Source organism: Sitophilus oryzae, unplaced genomic scaffold, assembly GCF_002938485.1.
Source record: "Sitophilus oryzae breed Bouriz unplaced genomic scaffold, Soryzae_2.0 scaffold_1146_pilon_pilon, whole genome shotgun sequence".
Classification (NCBI taxonomy): Eukaryota; Metazoa; Arthropoda; class Insecta; order Coleoptera; family Curculionidae; genus Sitophilus; species Sitophilus oryzae.
In genome coordinates, this window is record NW_022145778.1 from 730,161 (window position 1) to 752,956 (window position 22,796).

The 22,796-nt window shown below is 35.4% G+C and overlaps 1 protein-coding gene across 1 annotated transcript in view; it reads right to left on the reverse strand.

The window, feature by feature from the left end:
• Nucleotides 1–6,226: 6,226 nt before the first annotated feature.
• The window catches only part of LOC115886841 (BTB/POZ domain-containing protein KCTD12), a 34,258-nt gene continuing 17,688 nt past the window's right edge, over nt 6,227–22,796 (reverse strand). The window contains exons 3-4 of the mRNA XM_030906148.1: nt 11,192–11,445; nt 6,227–6,496 (exon numbers count right to left, since the gene is read on the reverse strand). Coding sequence (XP_030762008.1) covers nt 6,383–6,496; nt 11,192–11,445 — 368 coding nt within the window. The 3' untranslated portion in view covers nt 6,227–6,382. The remainder of the gene's footprint in view (nt 6,497–11,191; nt 11,446–22,796) is intronic.

The window sequence follows — 22,796 nt, forward strand, 5'->3', positions numbered from 1 at the left end:
CTTAATGACATATTTGCTAAGGTGGGCTAATATTTAAGAGGGTGATTTTTGAACCCATTCTAAGGAAAAAACTTCATATGAATCTATGTCCTAAAGACAGATTGACACGGTCTGCTATACAGGGTGCTAATTCGCCGGGGTACGAGCATTGGTATCTCGGTAACCGTAATAGATATGAACATGGTTAAATTGGGGCAAAGTTGAGCCTTGAGATGTTCACTAAGATGCCATTATAAAAGTTTAAAAAATTTCAGGGATTGCTGAGTTATTTGGAAAACGAATTTTTTTGAAAATCAATTTTATTTTTTCTTGCAGTTACTTTTTAGAAAATCAAGAAATCAATAATTACACAATCTCACAGCCACTTTATTAGAGCTATCTGATAGTTTTTTAGATTTTGAAATTAGCTGATAATTTGTGAGATATATAGGCCAAATTATTTTCTTTCTAAATACGGATCTGCATTTTTTATTTCAGGTTTTAAAAGAATTCGGTCTCCTGAGTACGATGATCACTGAAGCCACTTAATATTTTTTTTTTGTTTCGGGCATTTAAACTATTTTTTTTAAACTAATTTTAAGTCCGGCTCTGTTTTCTTTTATATACAATATTGATGAGCTTAAAAACTTAACAATGACGTGGGGTAAAAGAATGAATACGGAAAATCAAACACAATAAAATAATACAAATATAATAAAATATAAACAATCAAATCATTAAACCGGAAAATGGATTGGAAGTGATGGAGCAGTATAATGGCCAGCGAGGTTTCTTGACCTGTCACCAAGGGACGGGTGCATTACTTGTGTCATACTTGGTGCATTATTTGTCGTTCATGTCATTTGTAAAAGTAAAATCAATACACCTCAACAATTACAACAAACAGTACAACAACAATACAGTAAGAAAAGTTAAAAATAATATCTTTAAATTGCTTACCTGGACATTATTTATGTGAATCTTTCAATTGGCTCGATTTTCCTTATTCAATGTTAATTAGAGCTCATCAATATTGTTGCGATGAATATAATCAGGTTAAATAGTTTTAGAAGCCTTAAAGAAGAAATTATTTTAAATAGTTTTGTTGTTGTTAAAGTACTCAAAACAAAAAAATATAAAGTGTGGCATAACGTTGTACTCAGAAAATTGATTTTTTTCAAAACCTGAAATAAAAAATGCATGTCCGTATTTAAAAAAATTAAGTTGGCCTATGTATCTCACAAATTATCAGCTAATTTGAAAATCTAAAAATACTATCAGATAGCTCTGATATAATGGCTATGAGAATGTGCAATTAGTTTTTTGATTTTCTAAAAAGTAACGACAGGAAAAAATAAAATTTATTTTCAAAAAAATACGTTTTTCTCACAAAACTCAGCAATCCTTTAAATTTTTTAATCTTTTTTAATAGCATGTTGGCGAACATCCCAAGGCGCAACTTTGCCCCAATTTAACCCTCTTCGTATCTATTACGGTTTGGTTTGGTTTGATTTCCGAGATACCAATGCTCGTACCACGAATTTCCGAATTTGTAGCGCCCTGTATTAGGATACTGTGTGCTTGTCACTTGTACCGTTGATTGAAGGAAATAAGTTCTTTCAATCAACGCTTGTACGCTGCTTGTATCGTATTAACTGTTTTATCCATGTCGAGATGGAAGACTTCGTCATCCAAGTAAGTCGGAAACATCCAAGTAAGTCGGCAGCAGTCTCAAAGTCTCAAGCTTGACCGCACCCAGCTTCATCACAAGTTTAGTAGTTTTAGTGTGGAAACACAGTGCAAGCAGGTTTTCCGCTTACTGGTAGTCGGCGCCGATCTGAGTACCTATTATTGGTGTTATTATATAGGTATAAGGCGTTATGCTATATAGGGGTGCAAGGGGTAGTGAAGCGATACATATAGCCTAGCTTACCCAAAAGTCAACCTTACCTTCACGCGGTGCACCCTGTTTACACAAACGAGGCTCTGACGTCCGAGTATAGGCGGTATAACCTTATACAACCCTTAGACCTACCATCTTTCTGGGGAAGAGGAGTAGTAAACTACTCCTAGCCGACCGAGAACGTAGCACAAGGGAACTATCGTCGCGGTCCTCACTGTGTCATAGTCATCCCGTGCTACAGTTGCAGCCAAAACTGTGCGGCACCGTTACAGTTAAACATTTTCACGCAGCTAACACACATCAATGATGGAACATTCGAGTGGGACGAAATCATCATCCGGAGGTAAAATACCCCCTCAATCGGATCTCCGGGAGGGGGTGCCTACTCGAGCATGCGAGGTGCCTACTCGAGCTCGAGCATGCGAGGTGCCTACTCGAGCATATCATCGGTATATCATCGGAGAAACAAAAAACATCAATGTTTCACGTTTGCGGCGTGGAACGTCCGCACTCTACTGGACAAGATAAATTCAAATCGACCAGAGAGAAGAACAGCACTGGTCTCACAGGAACTCCACCGACTAAATATAGATGTTGCCGCTCTTAGCGAAACCCGCTTCGCGGATGAGGGTAGTCTCACTGAGGAGCATTACACCTTCTTTTGGAAAGGTCACCCCGCAACACACAGAAGAATTTATGGCGTAGGCATTGCAATCAAAAACGAAATCGCCACTAAATTAACAGAAGTACCTATTGGTGTCTCCGAACGTCTTATGACCCTAAGGTACCCCATATCAAACAAATCTTACGTCAACATCATCAGTGCCTACGCTCCCACCCTAGACGCTAAAGTTGAGGATAAGGATAAATTTTACCAAGCTCTACAAAATGCTCTCCAACAAATTCCAAAGCACGAACGAATCATTTTGCTAGGTGACTTTAATGCTCGTGTCGGCAGACAACAGGAAATATGGCCTGACGTATTGGGAAAACATGGAATGGGAAACATAAATAGCAATGGTGAACGATTATTAACAACATGCACAGAGCATAATCTATGCATTACCAATACGTGGTTCATGTTGAAGGACAAGTTTAAAGGTACCTGGAAACACCCCAGATCAGGTCACTGGCATCAATTGGACCACGTAATCGTTAGAAGGACGCATATAAAAGATGTCAGACTCACAAAAGCCATAATAGATGCCGAATGCGGCACTGACCACCGACTTTTAATTTCAAAAATGAAAATCCAGTTAAAACCCAAACATCCACACTGTAAAAAGCAAAACAACATGACCAGATTGAGCGTACGGGGTCTAGAGACCAAAAATACCGCCGACGCCCTCCGGGAATCCATCAAAGAATCACTTCCACCGATAACTTCAATCTCAATCTTGGAAGCTGAACAAGGCTGGACACAATTAAGGGATGCGATTCATAAAACTAGCGAAGCGGTACTGGGAAAGTCCAACAAAAAGAAACAACCAGACTGGTTTAACGAAAATAAACCTCATACACAGATCTTGTTGGAACAAAAGCATAGAGCACATCAAGCAGTCACTTCAAATCCACACAATCCAAGGCTGGTAGATAACTTTAAAGCAGCCAACAACACGCTTCGAAGAAATCTGCGCCAATTAAAGGATGATTGGTGGTCACAAAAGGCTAATCAGATTATTGTAAATTCTTCGAGGCTGTAAAAGAAGTATACGGCCCAACCAAGAAGTTAAGCTGCCCAATCATGGCACAAAATGGCGAACTTCTAAAAGAGGAAGAGCAAATTAGAAACCGCTGGAAAGAGCATTACAGCCATATCCTTAACCAGGAAAACAACCCCAATATGGAAGCACTAAACACAATACCTCAGTATAACAGCCTCGATGTATTAGATACGCCAATAACAGAACAGGAAATAATGGCATCCATAAAACAGCTTAAAAACAACAAATCAGCTGGCTGTGACGCGATCCCGGCGGAAATCTATAAGTATGCAAGTAAAGAACTTATTGGTCACCTTAAGGCTCTCTTCGATGTCATATGGGAAAACGGAGAGGTACTTCAAGACTTTTGCAATGCGAATATAGTGAATATATTTAAGAACAAAAGAAGTGCATCAGACTGCGGAAATTACCGGGGAATTTCACTGTTGGCTATCGGAGGAAAAATTCTTGCAAAAATTATGTCAAATCGCCTTCACCCACATATAGAAAGAATCCTTCCAGAATCGCAAACGGGTTTTCGCACCAACCGTGGCACCGTCGATTCCATAATTTCCATCCGCCAACTACAGGAAAAAGTAAAAGAGCAGCAGTCTAAACTTTATGTTGCATTCATCGATCACACTTTGGTTTGATACATTGATCACACTCGAGATACACTTTGGGTAATTATGAAAAAGTTCGGAGTACCCAACAAATTTCTTACAGTGTGTAAAAGCCTCCATAACAACAACCAGTCAAGAGTGTCACATCATGGATCACTGAGCGATCCCTTCCTGACTAATACAGGTGTTAGGCAGGGATGTGTCTTAGCGCCTCTTCTATTCAACATATTCATGGCAGCGCTCTCCATTATAGTGGACAGCAAACTGCAGGAGACAGGATTGGGCATTAGATACAGATATGACGGCGGTCTGTTCAACATGACCTGAGGGCAAAAACACGTACAAAATGCATCACAGAACTCAATACGCTGATGACTGCGCTCTAGTTGCAAACACGTTACAACAATTACAAGAAATGTTGAACACATATAGCTGGGCATACGAGGCTTTGGGCCTTAAGCTAAACATCGACAAAATCAAAATCATGTGCACTCCCCCGGAAGATCATAACAATGCTATAAAAATCGGAGAGGAACTATTGGAATATGTAGCGGAATTTAATTACCTCGGCAGTTTGATTTCGGAAAAGGCCAATATCGACTCTGAAATTCAGCACAGGATTAACAGCGCCTCAAGAGCATTCTGGAAATTAAAAGACCGGGTTTTCTACAATCATGACTTGAGTATAAAAACGAAACTGGCAGTGTACCGAGCAATTATAATCCCCACCATGTTATATGAGAGCGAAACCTGGGTGGCCGTACCGCCGACACATGAAGGCATTAAACAAGTTGCACCAGAGACACCTTAGACAACTCTTAAGAATCCGGTGATTCCATCATGTCTCAAACGTATCGGTCCTTGAAAAAGCTAATTGCGAGAGTATTGAAATCATGGTTACAAAATCCCGCTTAAGATGGGCTGGTCACGTATGCAGAATGCAAGAAAACCGCATACCAAAATCTCTGCTTTACGGTGAGCTTGTAGACGGTAAGAGGAGACCGGGTGGACAACTCAAAAGGTACAAGGACATTTTCCACGAAAACTTAAAGGGGATTAATATGCAGAATCATTGGGATGAAGCAGTTCACAATAGAACTCAATGGAGAAGAATTGTCCATTGTCCAAACTCAGTTAACAGCGACAACCAAAAAGTAAAGAGGCAACAAAGCAATGAGATTTTTGAATGTCCGGAGTGCGGTAGGCAAATAACATCACGTATCGGGCTTTTCAGTCATAGAAAAGCTCATGAAAGAAAACGCCTTGCGTGCCCATCTTTTGATGCGTGTCGAATACTCGTCAGCGAGTAATGGCAGTATGTATGTATGTATGTAGGGTACCTATTATTGGCATCGTTCGCAACTTTGCGTATACGCATCACGGGTATTGTTATATGGCTTTTTCGGAGATGCGAGATGCGGGCGATATTGAAGATGCGAGTGGTCAAGAATAGGTACCCTGTGACGGCGCTGGTTGCCGGTAAGTAGAAACCTGCCTCCACTATGTTTGTACCCTTAAGGTACGCGCACACTGACCAGAGCCGCACGCGCTGCATCGACCGAAGAAAAATATTGTTTGTGTTACTTTCAATGAAGCTGCGCACACTAGCCAGAGCCGCAGGAATCGCATCGACGAAAATGCGGCCAGTATTGTTGGGCCAAAATGATTTTCGATAAATGCGGCTAGTGCTGCTGACGTCATACGCAATTCCTTTCACTCTACGTAGGTAGCCGAAGAGGAGATTAGAATTTCGGTATGCTAAGAAAGTTCGCAAATTTTTCATGGCTCATATTGAAAAATTTTTAGTTCATCCTCAATTAAGTATGGAAATAATGTGGATTTTTGCAAATATTGTAAACCTATAACTTTTGATTCTTTCTCGTATTAAAAAAGATTTTACTTCATAATCACTAACCTCACTCAAGTAGATAAATTTAAACAACTTTCAGGTAAAAATTTAATTTCATTATAAAATTATGTTGAGTAAATAAAAGACAGAGGTATGTATTATTCGATTAGATTTTTATTTTGTAAATAGATTTACACTAAAGTTAACGATCAGGTAGAAAAGAAAATGTACACTCGTTTGTAGAATATGATTCTTTCTTTTTTTTTTCGATATATGTACTTATAATACAACCAAGAAAAACAAGAACGATGTGAGAGAGGGACTATCACTCTCTAACGAAGACGAATTCATTGTAGTGGCTCCAGCGGTTCTCTTCGGCGTCCACGCCTGGTTTCGGTTCTGCAGCGCCTCCCGCTGTTCCCGATCCACAACTACCAACCTAAACAAAGAAAAAGAACTGTAAGTGTCACACGTAAATACTACCCTATAACTTTTTTATTTTTTCAAATAGAAAACCGATATTTGGTATATTAATATATGAGATAAATTAGGATTGATTGATGTATTCGGGTAGTTTTGTTCACTTGTTTCACCAGAAATGAATACAAATTTTGAGTTTTAATGGTACCCTCACATTTTCGCTTAAAAAATTGTATTTTAAATTTTAATCTAGACTTCCACGACATTAAATTTAACAACAATTCGGAATTCCAAGTATGTGATACCACTTTATTCGTAGAAAAATGTTTTTTCCAAATATGCTAATGAGACACTCTCGTTCCATTTTAAAAAAAATAGTTATAAAAAAATGCGACTTGTGCATTTTTTAATCGGCCTGGAAACTGGAAAAGGCCCGAAAAATACGGACAAGTTATCCTTGATTAAAAATGAATGGTATTAACACAGCCATGGCAGTCTAGATACAAATTTAAAATACTATATGTCTTAATTGTAACCATTAAAAATTTTGAAATACTTTAAATACAAAAAATGTTAATTTTTTAACTCTCCATCTAATAAAAAAATAATATACAAGGTGTTCCATTTAAAAAAAAAACAAAGAAAAATTATTTTATACTTTAGAAAGTTTGGCGTAGGATTTGAACACCCTGTATGATTTAAGATTACAATATTCATAGCAAAGTAAGTATAGACCATCTAAAGTAAATACCTAATATAGTTTTGTTTTCAAGACAGTCCTTGTACTTGTAATAATTTTTTAGAAAGGTTGAACTTCCCCTAGGAGATGCAAGACCTTGTCGTTGGTGGGGAAGCTCCTGGTTAGGTGCTGGGGGGAATTCCCCTAGCGTTTGGCTTGGTCTAACAAGCATCTCACTCATCGTCTTGTTCCTGGCTGTAGTGTCGTGGCCAGGGAATGGTACCAAGACATATAACGATGCCGGACGGGGCTACCCCTGTCCGTCACACCAGGCGCCCTCTACTGACTGTGTCATGTCTCGCGGGTAGAGGGTGTGGGGGGTCTTGGCTTAATCTCCTGGACCAAAAAGAGAGACAAAAACCGCCTGGACCAAAAAAGTGAGAGAACCTCACCAAAAACCTAAATCCTACGATGGCGGGACCAGGTTAAAGGGGTGCGTGGCTAGATAGAGGACTAGCCAATACTGGTCTCAACCTTGGGGCATGAGGGGACACCCCATTGTATTTACCCCTTACATGCGGGGCTCTGTAGAAGTGGATCGACTATCCCTAGCGACTCGTGGGAACACTATGAGATCCTAGCGACACTGGGAACATTACAAATGAAAGTTCCAAGGGACCAAATCCAAAGGAAACTACAAGAGGGGCGGCTGACACTTGCTTGGGATCATCCCCCACAAGTGGCACATAAGCTACTACCTTCTCCAGCAAGGGTCGGGAGCCTACCTCTAGACCCAATAAGCGACACAAGCTACCGTTTCGTCTACCCGGCCTGGGTCAACCGCTACAGATGCCCGCCGCGCTATTTCCGAGCCCTGTATATGACCCAGACACAATATACCCGATTTACTGCACACTATATACGTACGCAAGTATATACTAACTTACAAGAGATTATGTTTTTATTTTCTCAGTAAATTTTACAGTGCACTTTATACTTTCCATCGCAGAGTATTTTCGCCTTACTTTAATAAAAAGAAGTTCGCAAGCTTTTTCGCAAAACAAGAAGTAAGATGAGACTTAAAAACGCAAACAAAACAAAATCTCCAAAGCGAGGCGATGTCGACTTAAATTTTGAAAGATTAAAACTGACGCATTTAAGTATGAATTATTGATACAGAAATAAACAATAATTGTTATAAATCAATATACGGAAATCTATAAATTTCTAAATAAAAAATTACTTACTTAATATTATATACTATACCTATTTAATATAATAACCTTATACGATTTTTTTAATAAACATTTTTAAATAAATAAGAGACAATCTTTCATTATCTTGAATACCTTTGTTATACCGGGTGTGTCTCAAAAATGGCTCACCCTATAGCTTTTTTATTTTTTTCAGATAAAAAAACGAAGTTTGGTATTTTAGTATAAGACGTAAATTAGGACTGATTGATGTTTTCAGTTGGCTTCATTCCTGTTTCACCGGAAATTACTACAACTTTTGATTTTTAAGTAGCACTCTCGGTATTTTTTTACTTTATTTGATAGAAAATGACACTAATAAAATGTGTCAACTTTTGACATTTACGTTTAAAACAAAATTGTATTTTAAATTTCAATGTAGAGTATATACCATGGCTGTGTTAAAAACACCAATTTATAATTAAGGAGCCTTGAAAAAATATATTTGATCGTCTATTGTTTATAGTGTCTCGTCCTGGACGATTGAAACAGACCCAAATTCGTATTTCGAGTCAAATTGTCGTTATGAATCGCACGTTGCAATTTCAAATAAACCATATTCGAAAATGTCAAAAGTTGACATATGACATGTAATTTTATTCAGAGTGTCATTTTCTATCGAATAAAGTAACAAAATACCGGGGGTGCCATTTAAAAATCAAAAGTTGTAGTCATTTCCGGTGAAACAGGAAGTGACCGAAAACAATTGAATACGTCAATCAATCCTAATTTTTGTCATATACTGACATACCAAATCTGGATTTTTTTATCTGAAAAAATAAAACATTTTATAGACGCACCCGGTATAATATGCAGAAAATAACAGAAAATACAATTTGCTTCTGAATTAAAATGACAGTCACAACTGTTACTGTCAGAAATATTCTCATTGGCCAGAATATACATTTAATATTATTTGTCTGAGGGTATAACCACAGCTTAAGTAAAAACTATAACCACTACCAAGGTTTACCGATGTCAAGGATGGAGAGCTGGCCTCTGTGGAGCCGTCTTAGATACTGGCTTTTGTTAAAGCCTTGAGACTGTATGATGAGTTATAACTCGTTATAACTCAAGAAAGGGGAACACACAATAGATCTGTGAAGTCGCGGTGATTAACTCCCCTCCTAAACATTCTACATTCTACAACCACTACCGAACCAGAAAAATCCTATAAATATTAAATGGCAAATCACACTATAAAATGTACAGATTAGCGTAAACCTATTTATATCTTAGTAGTTTAAATTTGAAAAAAAAGTATAGATATACAGGGTGATTGAAATACCATATGATCGAAAAAAACGGCGTCGACTGGGCATGAAAATGACAATCGATGACAATTCCCATATAATTTTACATATAAAATGACAGCGCTTTTTATTTCATAGCCATCACCAACGCCGTTTTTTTTTTGATCATATGGTATATTTTATAGAAAAAATGTAGGATTTGAAATAAATTTTTCAATTTGGTAAAATTTAAATTATAAGTATACATCCCTAGATTGCCTTTACAAGAGGAAACTTTTTTATTATTGAGATTTTGAGAAAAATGCATTCTTCATAATAAATTTTTGCTTGTTATAAAATGGTTAGTTAACCCATACAATCTACAATCTACAACTGTTGTATAAATTGTGTAGTTCAATGAATGAATAGTTCAGAATATTCCATTATTATACAGGGTGTTTCAAAACAAATGCAAAAAACTTCAGGGGGTGATTCCTTGTTCAAAATAAAGGGTAGTTTGCTTCATAAATGTTGGATCAAAAGTCAACCATTAGGGAGATATCGCGGTACAAAGATGGCGGAAAAATAATGTTTTTATTTTTTATTTTGAAAACGAAAAGAGATAGACTAATAACATTTTATGGAAGCATTTCTGTTATGAAAACACACTTTCTGGTAATTTTTTCACTTTTTTAAAATGAGTGGAAGGGGTTGAAATAACCTACCCCTATCATTCTTGTTAACGAAATTTAAAGAATAATCTTATCAAACATATGCAAAAAAATTAATTTGGATAGTTTAGTTTGTTTAGAAACTTTTTTATCTCTTGTATTTTTTTGATAAAACTCACCGATTTGAAATTAAAAAATAAAATGTAAAGCATTACATGTCAGGACAAAAAACATTTTCTGATAAAGAATCTAGCGGGCTGCTGTAATTTTTTTAGGAAAAAATCTAGCTGTTACTTTTTAGGATGTTCCTAATATTATTTTATTTGACATTACTCTACTGCAATACGTTATTATCTAGACGATTATTATTATCGTTATTATCACTAGATTCTTAATCTAAAAATGTTTTTTGTCCTGACATGTAATGCTTTACATTTTATTTTTTAATTTCCAATCGGTGAGTTTTATCAAAAAAACACAAGAGGTAAAAAAGTTTCTAAACAAACTAAACTATCCAAATTAAAGCATTTGGATGTGTTTGATAAGATTTTTCTTTAAATTTCGTTAACAAGAATGATAGGGGTAGTTTATTTCAACCCCTTCCACTCATTTTAAAAAAGTAAAAAAAATACCTGAAAGTGTGTTTTCATAATAGTAATGTTTCCATAAAATTTCATTAGTCTATCTCTTTTCGTTTTCAGGATAAAAAATAAAAACATTATTTTTCAAGCAAACTACCCTTTATCAACAAAGAATCACCCCCTAAAGTTTTTTGCATTTGTTTTGAAACACCCTGTATATAATATCATGTATCTAGTTGGCAAAGGAAAGTGGTATCTAACTATTTAAAGTGTAAAGTAAAAAAATTGCTTCACTCACCATTTTGAAGCCTTGTTCCTGAAGCATATCGAACGCCTGTTCCAGGAAGGAGTGTTTAAGGAAGAACCTGGAAGTGTAACGTTCCGCTTGGCCGTGATCAGGATCCCTGCTTTCGTTAAGTGTTTCCCCGAACACTTCTCTGCAGAGTGCAGCTCTGCCACTGACCAGAATCTTTGAGAGTTTTCGGAATTTGACATCTGCCAGACCGTCTTTGCCAAATTGAAAGCTTCCTCTGTATCCTACTGTGATCACACCTGAAATAAATTAATATATGTTAAAGCATATACGTATAAAATTAAAAAAATAGAAAATTTAAATCCATCATTAAAAATGTAACAAATTAATTTATTATTTTATTTAATGGTAAATAAACAGTCCACTCGACGTTTTAGAGTTCTAATTATCGCGCGCGTCTTCCTATTGTGGTTGCCAGCCCACCAAGGTATAGAAGACAATGAAGAAGCAAACGATCCGGCTAGAAAAGGAGTTAAAAAGAGTCTTAAGTCTCCACTAACTGGACCAGCACTGTAAGATTAGTTTAGGTTCCTAGAGGCTGTCGGCCTAATCCACTGCAACCTTCTCAGATCTATTGTGGTCCTCTTCTGATCCTTAGGTTACATTCTCTAGTCCTATCCTTTTCACAAAGTTTACAACTTGGAGACTGAATCCTCCATGTAGGTCCCTGGCAATGGCCTATCATTGCCTATAACCGAGAACCGCAAATTGGCAGAACCTACATATAGCTTCGTCCGTCAATCCCATTATAGAACGAGAGCTAGCAACGTCGAGAAAACAAGTATTTTAAGAAAGCTGGCTCTTTAACGTATTGTTTACTATGCTCTCTGGAACAGCATCCGCCCCGTCGCGCGTCCGGCTGCCGGTAAACGTTGCGTTCCGTACTGCGCGTTGAAAGAGGATCCTATATTTTTTATTAGTCCCTTAAATTCTAGTATTGAATATAAACCGAGCGCATCTACATAGCGCAGCGCGTAGAGGTTCCGCCTATGAAGCGAGGAGTGAGAGTTCGAGACCGGGTCAGGGCAAAAACTTTTTTATTTTATTTTCGTTTATATTCTGATAGTAAAGTATTAAATATTTGTTTTTTTGAATCACCAGAATTATTTAATACTTTACAATCAGAATATAAAGGAAAATAAAATAAAAAAGATTTTGCCCTGACCCGATCTCGAACTCTGAATCCTCGGTTCGTAGTCGGAAACTCTACGCGCTGCGCTATGGAGAGTTGTTCGATTTATATTCAATACTAGAATTTAACTAGACTAAATAAAAAAAATAGGGTGCGCAGTACGTGAACGCAAAGGGTATCGGCAGCCAGATGGGCCGCATGCTGTTCCAGAAAGCATAATAAAAGATATATCAAAGAGCCAGCTTTCTTAAAATACTTTCTCGAAAACGTTGCTAGCTCTTAGACTATTATATAGCTTTAGCTGTCTATTCAGCTTACAATGCCCTGTTAGTAGACCCACTACAGCTTTGACTGTCTTTCTGTCTTTGCTTATCAGGTCCACCGTGAATTTTGGCGAATGTTTTACAATGAATTTTTTCGCCTGTCTCTGCCCTGGTGCGTTTCTCCACCATTCTAGAGATTTGTTGGCCACCAATCGTTCCGTGGTCATTCTCGTGACTTTGATGGGCCTTGCCTTTTTATCTGCCTGTTCGTCACCCTTGTGACCCTCGTGTCCTGGTACCCATGCTAACGTAACAATGCTATGCTCACCCAAAGTATTCAGAGCAGGCACACAGTCCCACACTAGTCTAGAATTGACCTCCGCGGATCCGAGTGCCTTTAGCGCTGCTTGGCTGTCCGTAAAGATGGCCATAGAGCTATGTGTTCTTTGTTGCTTTAATATTTGTTCTACGCAATAGTGGATTGCCGTTATTTCTGCCTGGAAAATTGTGACCTCCTTAGACTTGCGTAGAAAGATCTTCCTTGTCTCGGCATTACTATTCCAGCTCCTACGTCTTCCGACTTTTTAAGCTATCTATATACCAGGTTGCCTCAGCTTGAATGGGTACACCTTTACTCCAATCTTCCCTTCCTGGTTTGGTTATATTAAATTTGTTGTTCAAGCTATACCTTGTAGCTGTTGAATCAAGTAATGGTAATCCCAATACTTTGCCTGCTTTCAGCTCTTCGATTAGCTTCTGGTTAACAGCACTATGCGTCTGGCTTATGTGCTTCTGACTGTGAATTAACCTGTGCATAACAGATCTGGCTTCGCCTTGTACTAAGGGCTAGCAAAGGTTAGTCTTGGGTTCAAGATTTCCGTATGTACGAAGAGTACAATACGTTTATAATGTACCGAACAAAGAGAGAACAGTAAACACGTTGCCAAAGGAAGGGGATATAGCAGGTTTGTCGCAGTTGACCGGTCGACCCAATCAGTACCTCTGTCGGTACTTAAAGTTCTAGGGAAAGGTGTTCATCATGCGTTCAGCTTCACGATTTAATTACGTCTCGTGATCCTTTATTTGTTTATTTGTTAACGAGTCGTAGTAATTTTCCCTATAGCTTAAAAATTTTTAAGTGCAAATTAGAAACACTTTTCTTATTTAATCATATTGTAAAAGATCGGATTTTCAAAATAAAAAAAAGTTTCAATATCTGAAGTGGTTCTTAAGTTATGGCGTGTTATGTGTTAAAAAGTTGAGTTTTTAAATTATTGCGATTACTGACGTTTTCTCGTTATAAAAAAATGGACTCTCTAACGATATTCTCATAATTCCATTTCAGATGCTCAGAAAAATATTTAATAATTTTATCTAGTTATTTTTTTCGAAAAAAATGTCTTTTAAAAATAAGCGGTTTGCGATCGTGATTTTACTTTACAGGGAAAGGCGTACCGGAGAAAGGTGGCAACGCGGCAACACCACACTGTCGCATTTCTCTCATTCCGACTTAATAAGATCCCTATGCGATTTACTTCTACACATGTAAATACCGACCCAAAAGTAACAGTTGCCAGCACGGTATGAAAATATGTAGTGGTGGTAAGTTCAACAAGACTTCCATCGCATTTGTGGGAGTGGTGTGGTTTGGCTTGGGAAGCACCGTTCTGCTTCCCAAGTGGAAACTAAGTTAAAGCGGTAATCAAGAATCTGGAAAACCCCATCCGTAACCTGGAATGGTAATCCTCCATTGGTCTAAGACACTCGACGAAATTTCTCAGGATTTACGACCAAGGTAAATGAAAGATCGAAAAAATAAAGGAAATCAAAGATTATCCAAGATTTTCCTTCATTTAAGTAAGAACAATCTTCGGATTGTCACGGGCTTTTTAACAAGACACTGTCTCCTCAATCAAAACCTCAGTAGATTGCAGCTAAGAAATAACGGCGAATGCATATCCTGTTGGGAAAATGGGGAAACCAGAACACCTCATCACTAAGTGCCCCGAAACGACAACCATTCGTGCCAATGGTGGGTGTGTCAATTTCCCCCATTTTAGCTGTGTATTTTTCAACACCCTGTATATTTCTTTCAAAAACATCACTGATTAAAAACAGAACAAAAAACCTAGATTGATATTCGAGATTTATTACACGCTATATTCCTTTTCCCTCAAAGACTCGAGCTTCATTATATTTTTTCCGCTTTTTCCCATTCTTTCAAGTTCTTGAGATTCCGACATCATCTTCAGAATCGATTTGCTGTCTGGCGAAAAACGATTCCAACGAATTTCTTCTCTCGCAATAAAATGGGTCAGAGAAATTACTGCCGTTTTCCACACACAGTGAAAATGATATTTTTTCTAAATTACATTTTCACGCCTTGATATCTCATTTCCTAGCAATATCAGATTCATATTTAGTTCTTATATAAAAAAATATAGATATTTGTTACTAGATATGTTTCTTAATGCCTGGTGAAGATTACTTGTAAAATTTTAAGAATGTGTATTAATTTATATAAAAATATTTTGTACTAAAAAAACTTGATAGAGTTTTTTCGAGTTCCTTTGGCGTATATTGGCCTTTTGATTTTCTGGAAAGATCGGGATATATATCTAAAATATAGGTATCTAGAAAGCTACATTTTGGTTTAAAGCAACCAATTACTAATTCAATTGCACATATTTTTACGTTTTATTGTTTTATTCTATGTTGTCTGTACCATTTACTTTTTATTTTTACAAAATCAATGTCTGTACTGTTAGCATATACAATCTGTCTATAAACGTGTTGTTTAATAAAATGTCAAATATTGTACCGAACTAAAACAGCAGGTGATACGCCGCTAAATAGTCTTTGATGCTGATGCGGCTTGAAAGCTAAATTTCTTCTTCTTCTTCTTCTTTCTATACCGGGTGCGTCTCAAAAGAGACTCACCCCTAAAACTTTAATATTTTTTCAGATAAAAAAACGAGATTTGGTATGTTAGTATAGGACACAAATTAGGAGTGATTGACGTATTCAATAGTTTTTGGTCACTTCCTGTTTCACCGGAAATTACTACAACTATTGATTTTTAAATGACACCCTCGGTATTTTTTTGCTTTATTCAAGGAAGGAGCATATCAAAAATCTTAGGTACACCGCGATGGGCCTCAAATATGGCCGACTTAAATTCCGGTTTATTAGTGTCGTTCTAATTTTATTTAAAAAATGTAAAACTATGATGTAGGGTAGACGTGGGGTAGACTCAATAATTTGTTGTTTTATTTTACGTTGTGAATAAATGTTGGTAGTTATTAAAATTGTTATAAAAATATATAATTCTAATAAAAATAGATAAGTTATAATAAGTATTTATTACAACAAACATCCGATACGCTACTGAAGCAGGTAAGTCAAATTAACGTATCTAAATTCTTTGACATCTAATCTTTGACAAGTAATAAATAAAAGCTAAAATGCAAGAAAAATATATAATTTAGTTAATTTAAGTGAATTTCATAAATGATCGGTTTACTACACGTATGTATATTATATAGTCACTTACTAGCGAACAGTTGTTCCATTATTTCACTCAATTTTTGCCGAGAGATCTACCGCACGCTACACAACCAACTATTTTAGAGTCTTTTTCGATAAATCGCGATAGTGTCACTGTTAATTTAATTGCTGCCACAATTTCCATCTAGATTTACTACCTTTATACAACTATCAGTAGTAGGATAAATAATAAATAACATAAAATAAGCTCCCTAAAGACTGACAAGACCACAAAATTTCAAATCAAATTCAAATGTGTCAAATGAATCGTCAAACAGAACTGTCAAGGATCCCCACCCTAGAGTGCTTTTATGGTGCTTTTCCGCCCACCATGCATGAATACATAGATAGCATTATGCTCCTTCCTTAGTCTTCTTATTCAAAGCTTTATTCGATAGAAAATGACACTCTGAATAGAATAACACATCATATGTCAACTTTTGACATTTTCGCATATGGTTTATTTCTTTGAATAAGAAGACTAAGGAAGGAGCATATCAAAAATCTTAGGTACACCGCGATGGGCCTCAAATATGGCCGACTTAAATTCCGGTTTATCAGTGTCGTTCTAATTTTATTTAAAAAATGTAAAACTATGATGTAGGTTAGACGTGGGGTAGACTCAATAATTTGTTGTTTTATTTTACGTTGTGAATAAATGTTGGTAGTTATTAAAATTGTTATAAAAATATATAATTCTAATAAAAATAGATAAGTTATAATAAGTATTTATTACAACAAACATCCGATACGCTACTGAAGCAGGTAAGTCAAATTAACGTATCTAAATTCTTTGACATCTAATCTTTGACAAGTAATAAATAAAAGCTAAAATGCAAGAAAAATATATAATTTAGTTAATTTAAGTGAATTTCATAAATGATCGGTTTACTACACGTATGTATATTATATAGTCACTTACTAGCGAAAAGTTGTTCCATTATTTCACTCAATTTTTGCCGAGATCTACCGCACGCTACACAACCAACTATTTTAGAGTCTTTTTCGATAAATCGCGATAGTGTCACTGTTAATTTAAGTTCTGCCACAATTTCCATCTAGATTTACTACCTTTATACAACTATCAGTAGTAGAATAAATAATAAATAACATAAAATAAGCTCCCTAAAGACTGACAAAACCACAAAATTTCAAATCAAATTCAAATGTGTCAAATGAATCGTCAAACAGAACTGTCAAGGATTCCCACCCTAGAGTGCTTTTATGGTGCTTTTTCCGCCCACCATGCATGAATACATGGATAGCATTATGCTCCTTCCTTAGTCTTCTTATTCAAAGCTTTATTCGATAGAAAATGACACTCTGAATAGAATAACACATCATATGTCAACTTTTGACATTTTCGCATATGGTTTATTTGAAATTGTAACATGCGGTTGATACCGACAATTTGATTCGAAATACCAAGTGTGCGGTACCAAATTATTCGTAAAAGAATGCTTTTTCCAAATATGCTAATGAGCCACCCTCATTCCATTTGAAAAAAATGAGATATAATTAAAAATACGATTTGGGCATCTTTTAACTCACCAGGACAAGACACAAACATTAGACGATCAAATCTATTTTTCTAAGGCTCCTTGAATAAAGATTAGTGTTTTAGCCATTATAAATTGAAATTGACAATTTTTTTTAAGCGAGAATGTTAAAAGTTGACATATGTTATTCTATTCAGAGTGTCATTAGTAAAAAAATATCAAGGGTGCCATTTAAAAATCAAAAGTGATTTCCGGTGAAATAGGAAGTGACCGAAAACAATTGAATACGTCAATCAATCCTAACTTGTGTCATGTACTAACATACAAAATACCAAATCACGCTTTTTTATCTGAAAAATAAAAAAGTTAAAGGGTGCGCCACTTTTGAGACGCACCCGGTATATCCTATTGAAAAAATCTTTTAAATTTTATAAAGTTTTTAGGGTTGACTTTAGAACTCTTCTGGTTTATTTATTCTTCTAAAGTCAAATATAAGGAACAGGATTTTATTTTTATGGATAAGAAAAAAAACCCTGAAAAGTACGTTTAATTAAAATTTACCAATCTAGAATTTTGAAAACGTTAAAAGCTTTTATTCAAATTCTCTTTTAGACTATTCCATTTCTTCTTTTTTATTTCATTTGTGAAGCTTTGAGGCAAATTTAAGCCTTAGCAATGGAATAAATGAATGCTAAATTTTCCAAATTATACGCCAATAGGATTAGAAGCTTTCTCGGGAGCTTTACAGTTCTACGAAAATTTTAAATTGAAAGGGCTTATAAAAATATTAAAGCAGTCTAAGTTTAAATTTAGTAGTCTTACATGTTATTGTATTATATTAATTATCTAAGTGTGTTAAGGTTAAGACCTCGTTTTTTGCTGCTAGGCTTTAAATAAAAAAGATTAAAGGAGTATAATGGTATCCAGATATTCCTGCATTAGAGATGGAATCGACATTATGACCATATTATTACACCCCATCTTTGACAGTTTTGTTTGACTTTTTTATACTTTAAGCTTCATTCAGGATCGAAATAAGTGGGATAAATGGATAAATCGGGGCCGGACAGTGAAATAGCAAAAGCGGTTCCACCGTTTCCACGGAAATTTCAAATAAAATAGTTCCAGCCTCGGGCGCTAGGTGGTAGTGCAATGTCATACTATTGTCAAATTCTCAAAAAATATTGTCGTTGTTATAGCGCCAATCATAATATTATGAAAAATGATTATCAAAACGTTTTTCAAACTATAATTTGTTATATGTTTTTTATTAGACAATTCCTTTTGTTTGTGGCCCTAAAAATATAATGTAAGTCTTTTATTTTTGCCATCATTTAAGTACCAATTTATATTTACTCCATTTACAAAACTTGGGGCGTATTACGTTGGTCTTGTTTTATGATAATAAACGATGTTTAAATATTTGACTTATAAATAAAAACTTTAAATAATAAATAATATTTACACATGTTTGGCTTTAATTTTATTTAATAATTGTATAAATTATACTGTTAAATCTTATTTTTTACACATCACAACGATACTTGTTATTAGTATTGTTGAATTTGTGTAAAAAATAAGATTTAACAATCAAATTTAATTATTTTAGAGTAAAATTCAATAAATTCTCTCATTTAAAAAGCCCGCGCTTCGATCCATTTAAAACAAGCCCTACTCAATAGATGGCGCCACTTCTATAGGATCATTTTTCAGTATGGCAGAGTCCATTCTATTTCTAGCTAGGTATCTTCTTTGGGATAAATTAGTGGCTTCAATTAACGGAGAAGTATGTTCTTCTAATTTGAATGTTAGTATTCAGAACGTCAAAATTAGTGGTAGGAATTTTCAATTAGTGGAAAAAGTTAACAAACGTTTAACTTTTCCACTAATTATACTTCAAAATTTGCGAGGAATGTTATTTTCGCCTTTGATTATATCCTTATTATATCATCCGTCAAGAGAAAATACACATGCATTTTTTAGTTTTAAAACGGTTTCAAATTTGTAAAGAAATCTGTAATCTGTATATTGAAGTGGCGCCATCTAGCCACCCAGGAAAGTAACAAATGTGGCGGCAAATTTAAATAGATGCAATTTACTTTTAAGCAAGACGTATTGACTTGTTCGCCAGTTAGAGCCAATCAGATTTCTACAAAATAATGTGTAGTCATCTGATTGGTCCAAAGTTGGCAAACAAGTCAAATGGTAAAAAACAAGTATTTATATATAAAGGTTAAACCAGGTTAAACTATTGTAAAGTGTTAAATGGTTTGCTTATATCATTTTATGTGCATAAAAACCTACAATAAATAATTTATTTTAATTTACAGGAAATTATACCATGAAACATTTTACAAACAAATAAAACAACAGATTAAAAAAGTATAATATTTATTATAGTACCAGATTTAAGAACACATAACAAATATCGTTGGAATACAAGAGAAAGTGACGTCCATTAGAAACAATGTTTTATTTACATGTATTTTTTACATATGAACTTGAACAATTGTGTAATATCCCATTGTGGAGTTTATGTACAAAAATATGGAGTTGATCAATTTTTTTTGTAAAAATATATGGCGTTGTAAATATTACATTGTTAAAAAATAAAATTCACGAACATTTGGACTTGGTTAGGTTATCTCAGTTTCTCGGATTATTAAATAAAATTGTTAGATAAATCAAAGACCTTTAACTTAAACCTTACCTTTAATAAAGATCTTAAAAATCAAACACAAAACAAAGTTCAAAAAAATTCAAAAATACAAAATCACGATTGTAAAATGAAGATTGCAAAAAACACAGCCAAACAACCAGAAAACAGCGAAACGCACATCTCCGTTCAATTGTCAAAACACAACTGAAGAGGAAGGAGGAAGCCGGAAACGGAAAACTGATTTGACATACAGAACAATGACAGGCTTATTAATTGGCCTATTTAGGCAACTATAAAAACAATTTTGTACGTAATTGTTAGGCAACTAGAAAAATTAAAATAAAAATACGCCATCTAGCGCCCCAGGAAATTACTACCCCAAAAACAGATCGTTCAAGGTCGTATATCTCAGTTGACTGGCCCTGAGAAAATATGGTTAGAAATCAAAAGTTGATTGTTTTATAAGCTAAATATTAGATTTTCTCTATGGATACAACTGATTACCGCAAGCTGTAAAAAGTATAAAGTGTAATTGAAACCACTAATTTATTCCACTAATTGCAATGTTCTGAATGAAGATTTAAACTTTAAAAGTTTATGATCATTCACACTGTCTAAAATAATACAATTATAAATAATAGAAGGCAACAACTTGAGGTAGGCAGTTGTATCCATAGAGAAAGCATAATAATTTGCTTATAAAACAACTGAGAGCATACCAAGAATGAGCATACCAAATGACTTAAGTCGAACGGGATGGGGACCTAATATGGCCGACATAAATTACCGTTTACCAGAGTCGTTCTTATTTTTGTGCAAAACCTGTATTCTAATAGAAAATAGATAAGTTATAATAATTATTTAATAACACAAACATCAGATACGTTACTGAGGGAACGTGCCAGCGAAGGCATATCGAAGACGGCGTGGAACTGCAAGCAACAGCGATGCCATATTAAAATGTGTAATATCTGTACGTTTGGCGAAAATATTTTGGATGAAAAATTCGCGTTTATGTATTGAAAATGTATTCGTGCCAAACATAGAATAAACAACATAAATAAAAATTCTTTTATAGGTACTGAATATGTCATATGATCGAAAAAAGTCGTTTAGTATTAGTAGTTAGAAATGACGATAATTGAAATTTACTATAATATTTTACATATGAAATAACAGCGATTTTTATTTCAAAGCCAATTCTGATGCCGTTCTTTGTTTAATTATATAAAATTATATTAAATTGTTTACTGATAGAAAAAAATCCATATTATTAACGTACTGTAGCCAAAATCCGTAAATCTACGAATTAATAGTAGTTCTGGCAACATTGTATCCGGCAACCACTCCTGTCTACTGAAAGCAGAACCACGGTAGGCCAGGGCCATGTAAGTGAAATATTCAAAATCGTTCCAGCAAAAGTTTCCCAATTATGACGGGTGATAGCGCTGATCGTCAAGATTTTTGGACAGGGATTTTGCTTACCGACAATACGACGTGAGCTACGACCGGACCAGGGGTGCGACTTTGTTCAAGTTAGCAACCGATCGTTTAGAAGCGATGTCGAAACCAGATCGGTACTATGTTCATTGCAAAACTAGTGTCGCTCAAATGCTGCAAAATATGGTATCACTATCACACTCTTGCACACGTGTCTAGACTGTCGCCTCGCCACAAAGCGAGAAATCAGAATATCGCTACAAATCGATGTTGCTACTGAACATAGTGCATCAAGCTACAAATTACTTTGCTATCGCTTTGAAACATAAACAAAGTTGCACCCCAGGAACAATCAGAATGATCAGTCTTTCAGGTGGATGACACTTCTTATGGGAGAACTGGCAATGGTTGAAAACTTGACTACAAGCGATTTTCTAGGAATCTTCCTTACCGATAAATTATTGACAAGAGTGACAGATAAAACCTTGACGTTCTTTCAGTTTTCCAGTTCATCTCTTTTTCTTTCTAAAGTGTGCGTTGAAAGGAGACAAAAACAATTTTTGGTGACCCATAATTTGTTATTCGAACACCACTTTTCTCCTTGTCGGGTCCTATGGTCGGGTCGTTGACGTTGACTTGTCTTGGACTTGTCGCTTGTCGCCATTTTATTTCTTTTGTTTACACGCTGCATTTTGCTTTGCAAGTTTAATACATAAATTATTTAGGCAAATATAGGTATTTAATAAAACTCCTCGGACTAACGTGTAGGTAAGTGTTGATAATTTTTTTCATCTTAACATGCCGATTGTCGTTCTCCTGATTTTAGGTGACAGAAAAGGATCATCAAATCAAATTGAATTTTATATTTTCCTTCCTATTTATCCTTCCTAAATATCAACGAGATGAGCCATCGGAAGAAAGGGACCATAGTACAAAACAGAAAGGTGATCTTTCCACTTCGGATATTGAAATTATTATACTTTAGTCGTGTTCGGCATTATGCTCTGAGAAATATAGATAAACAAAGAACAGATATAAAGCATCCCAGAGA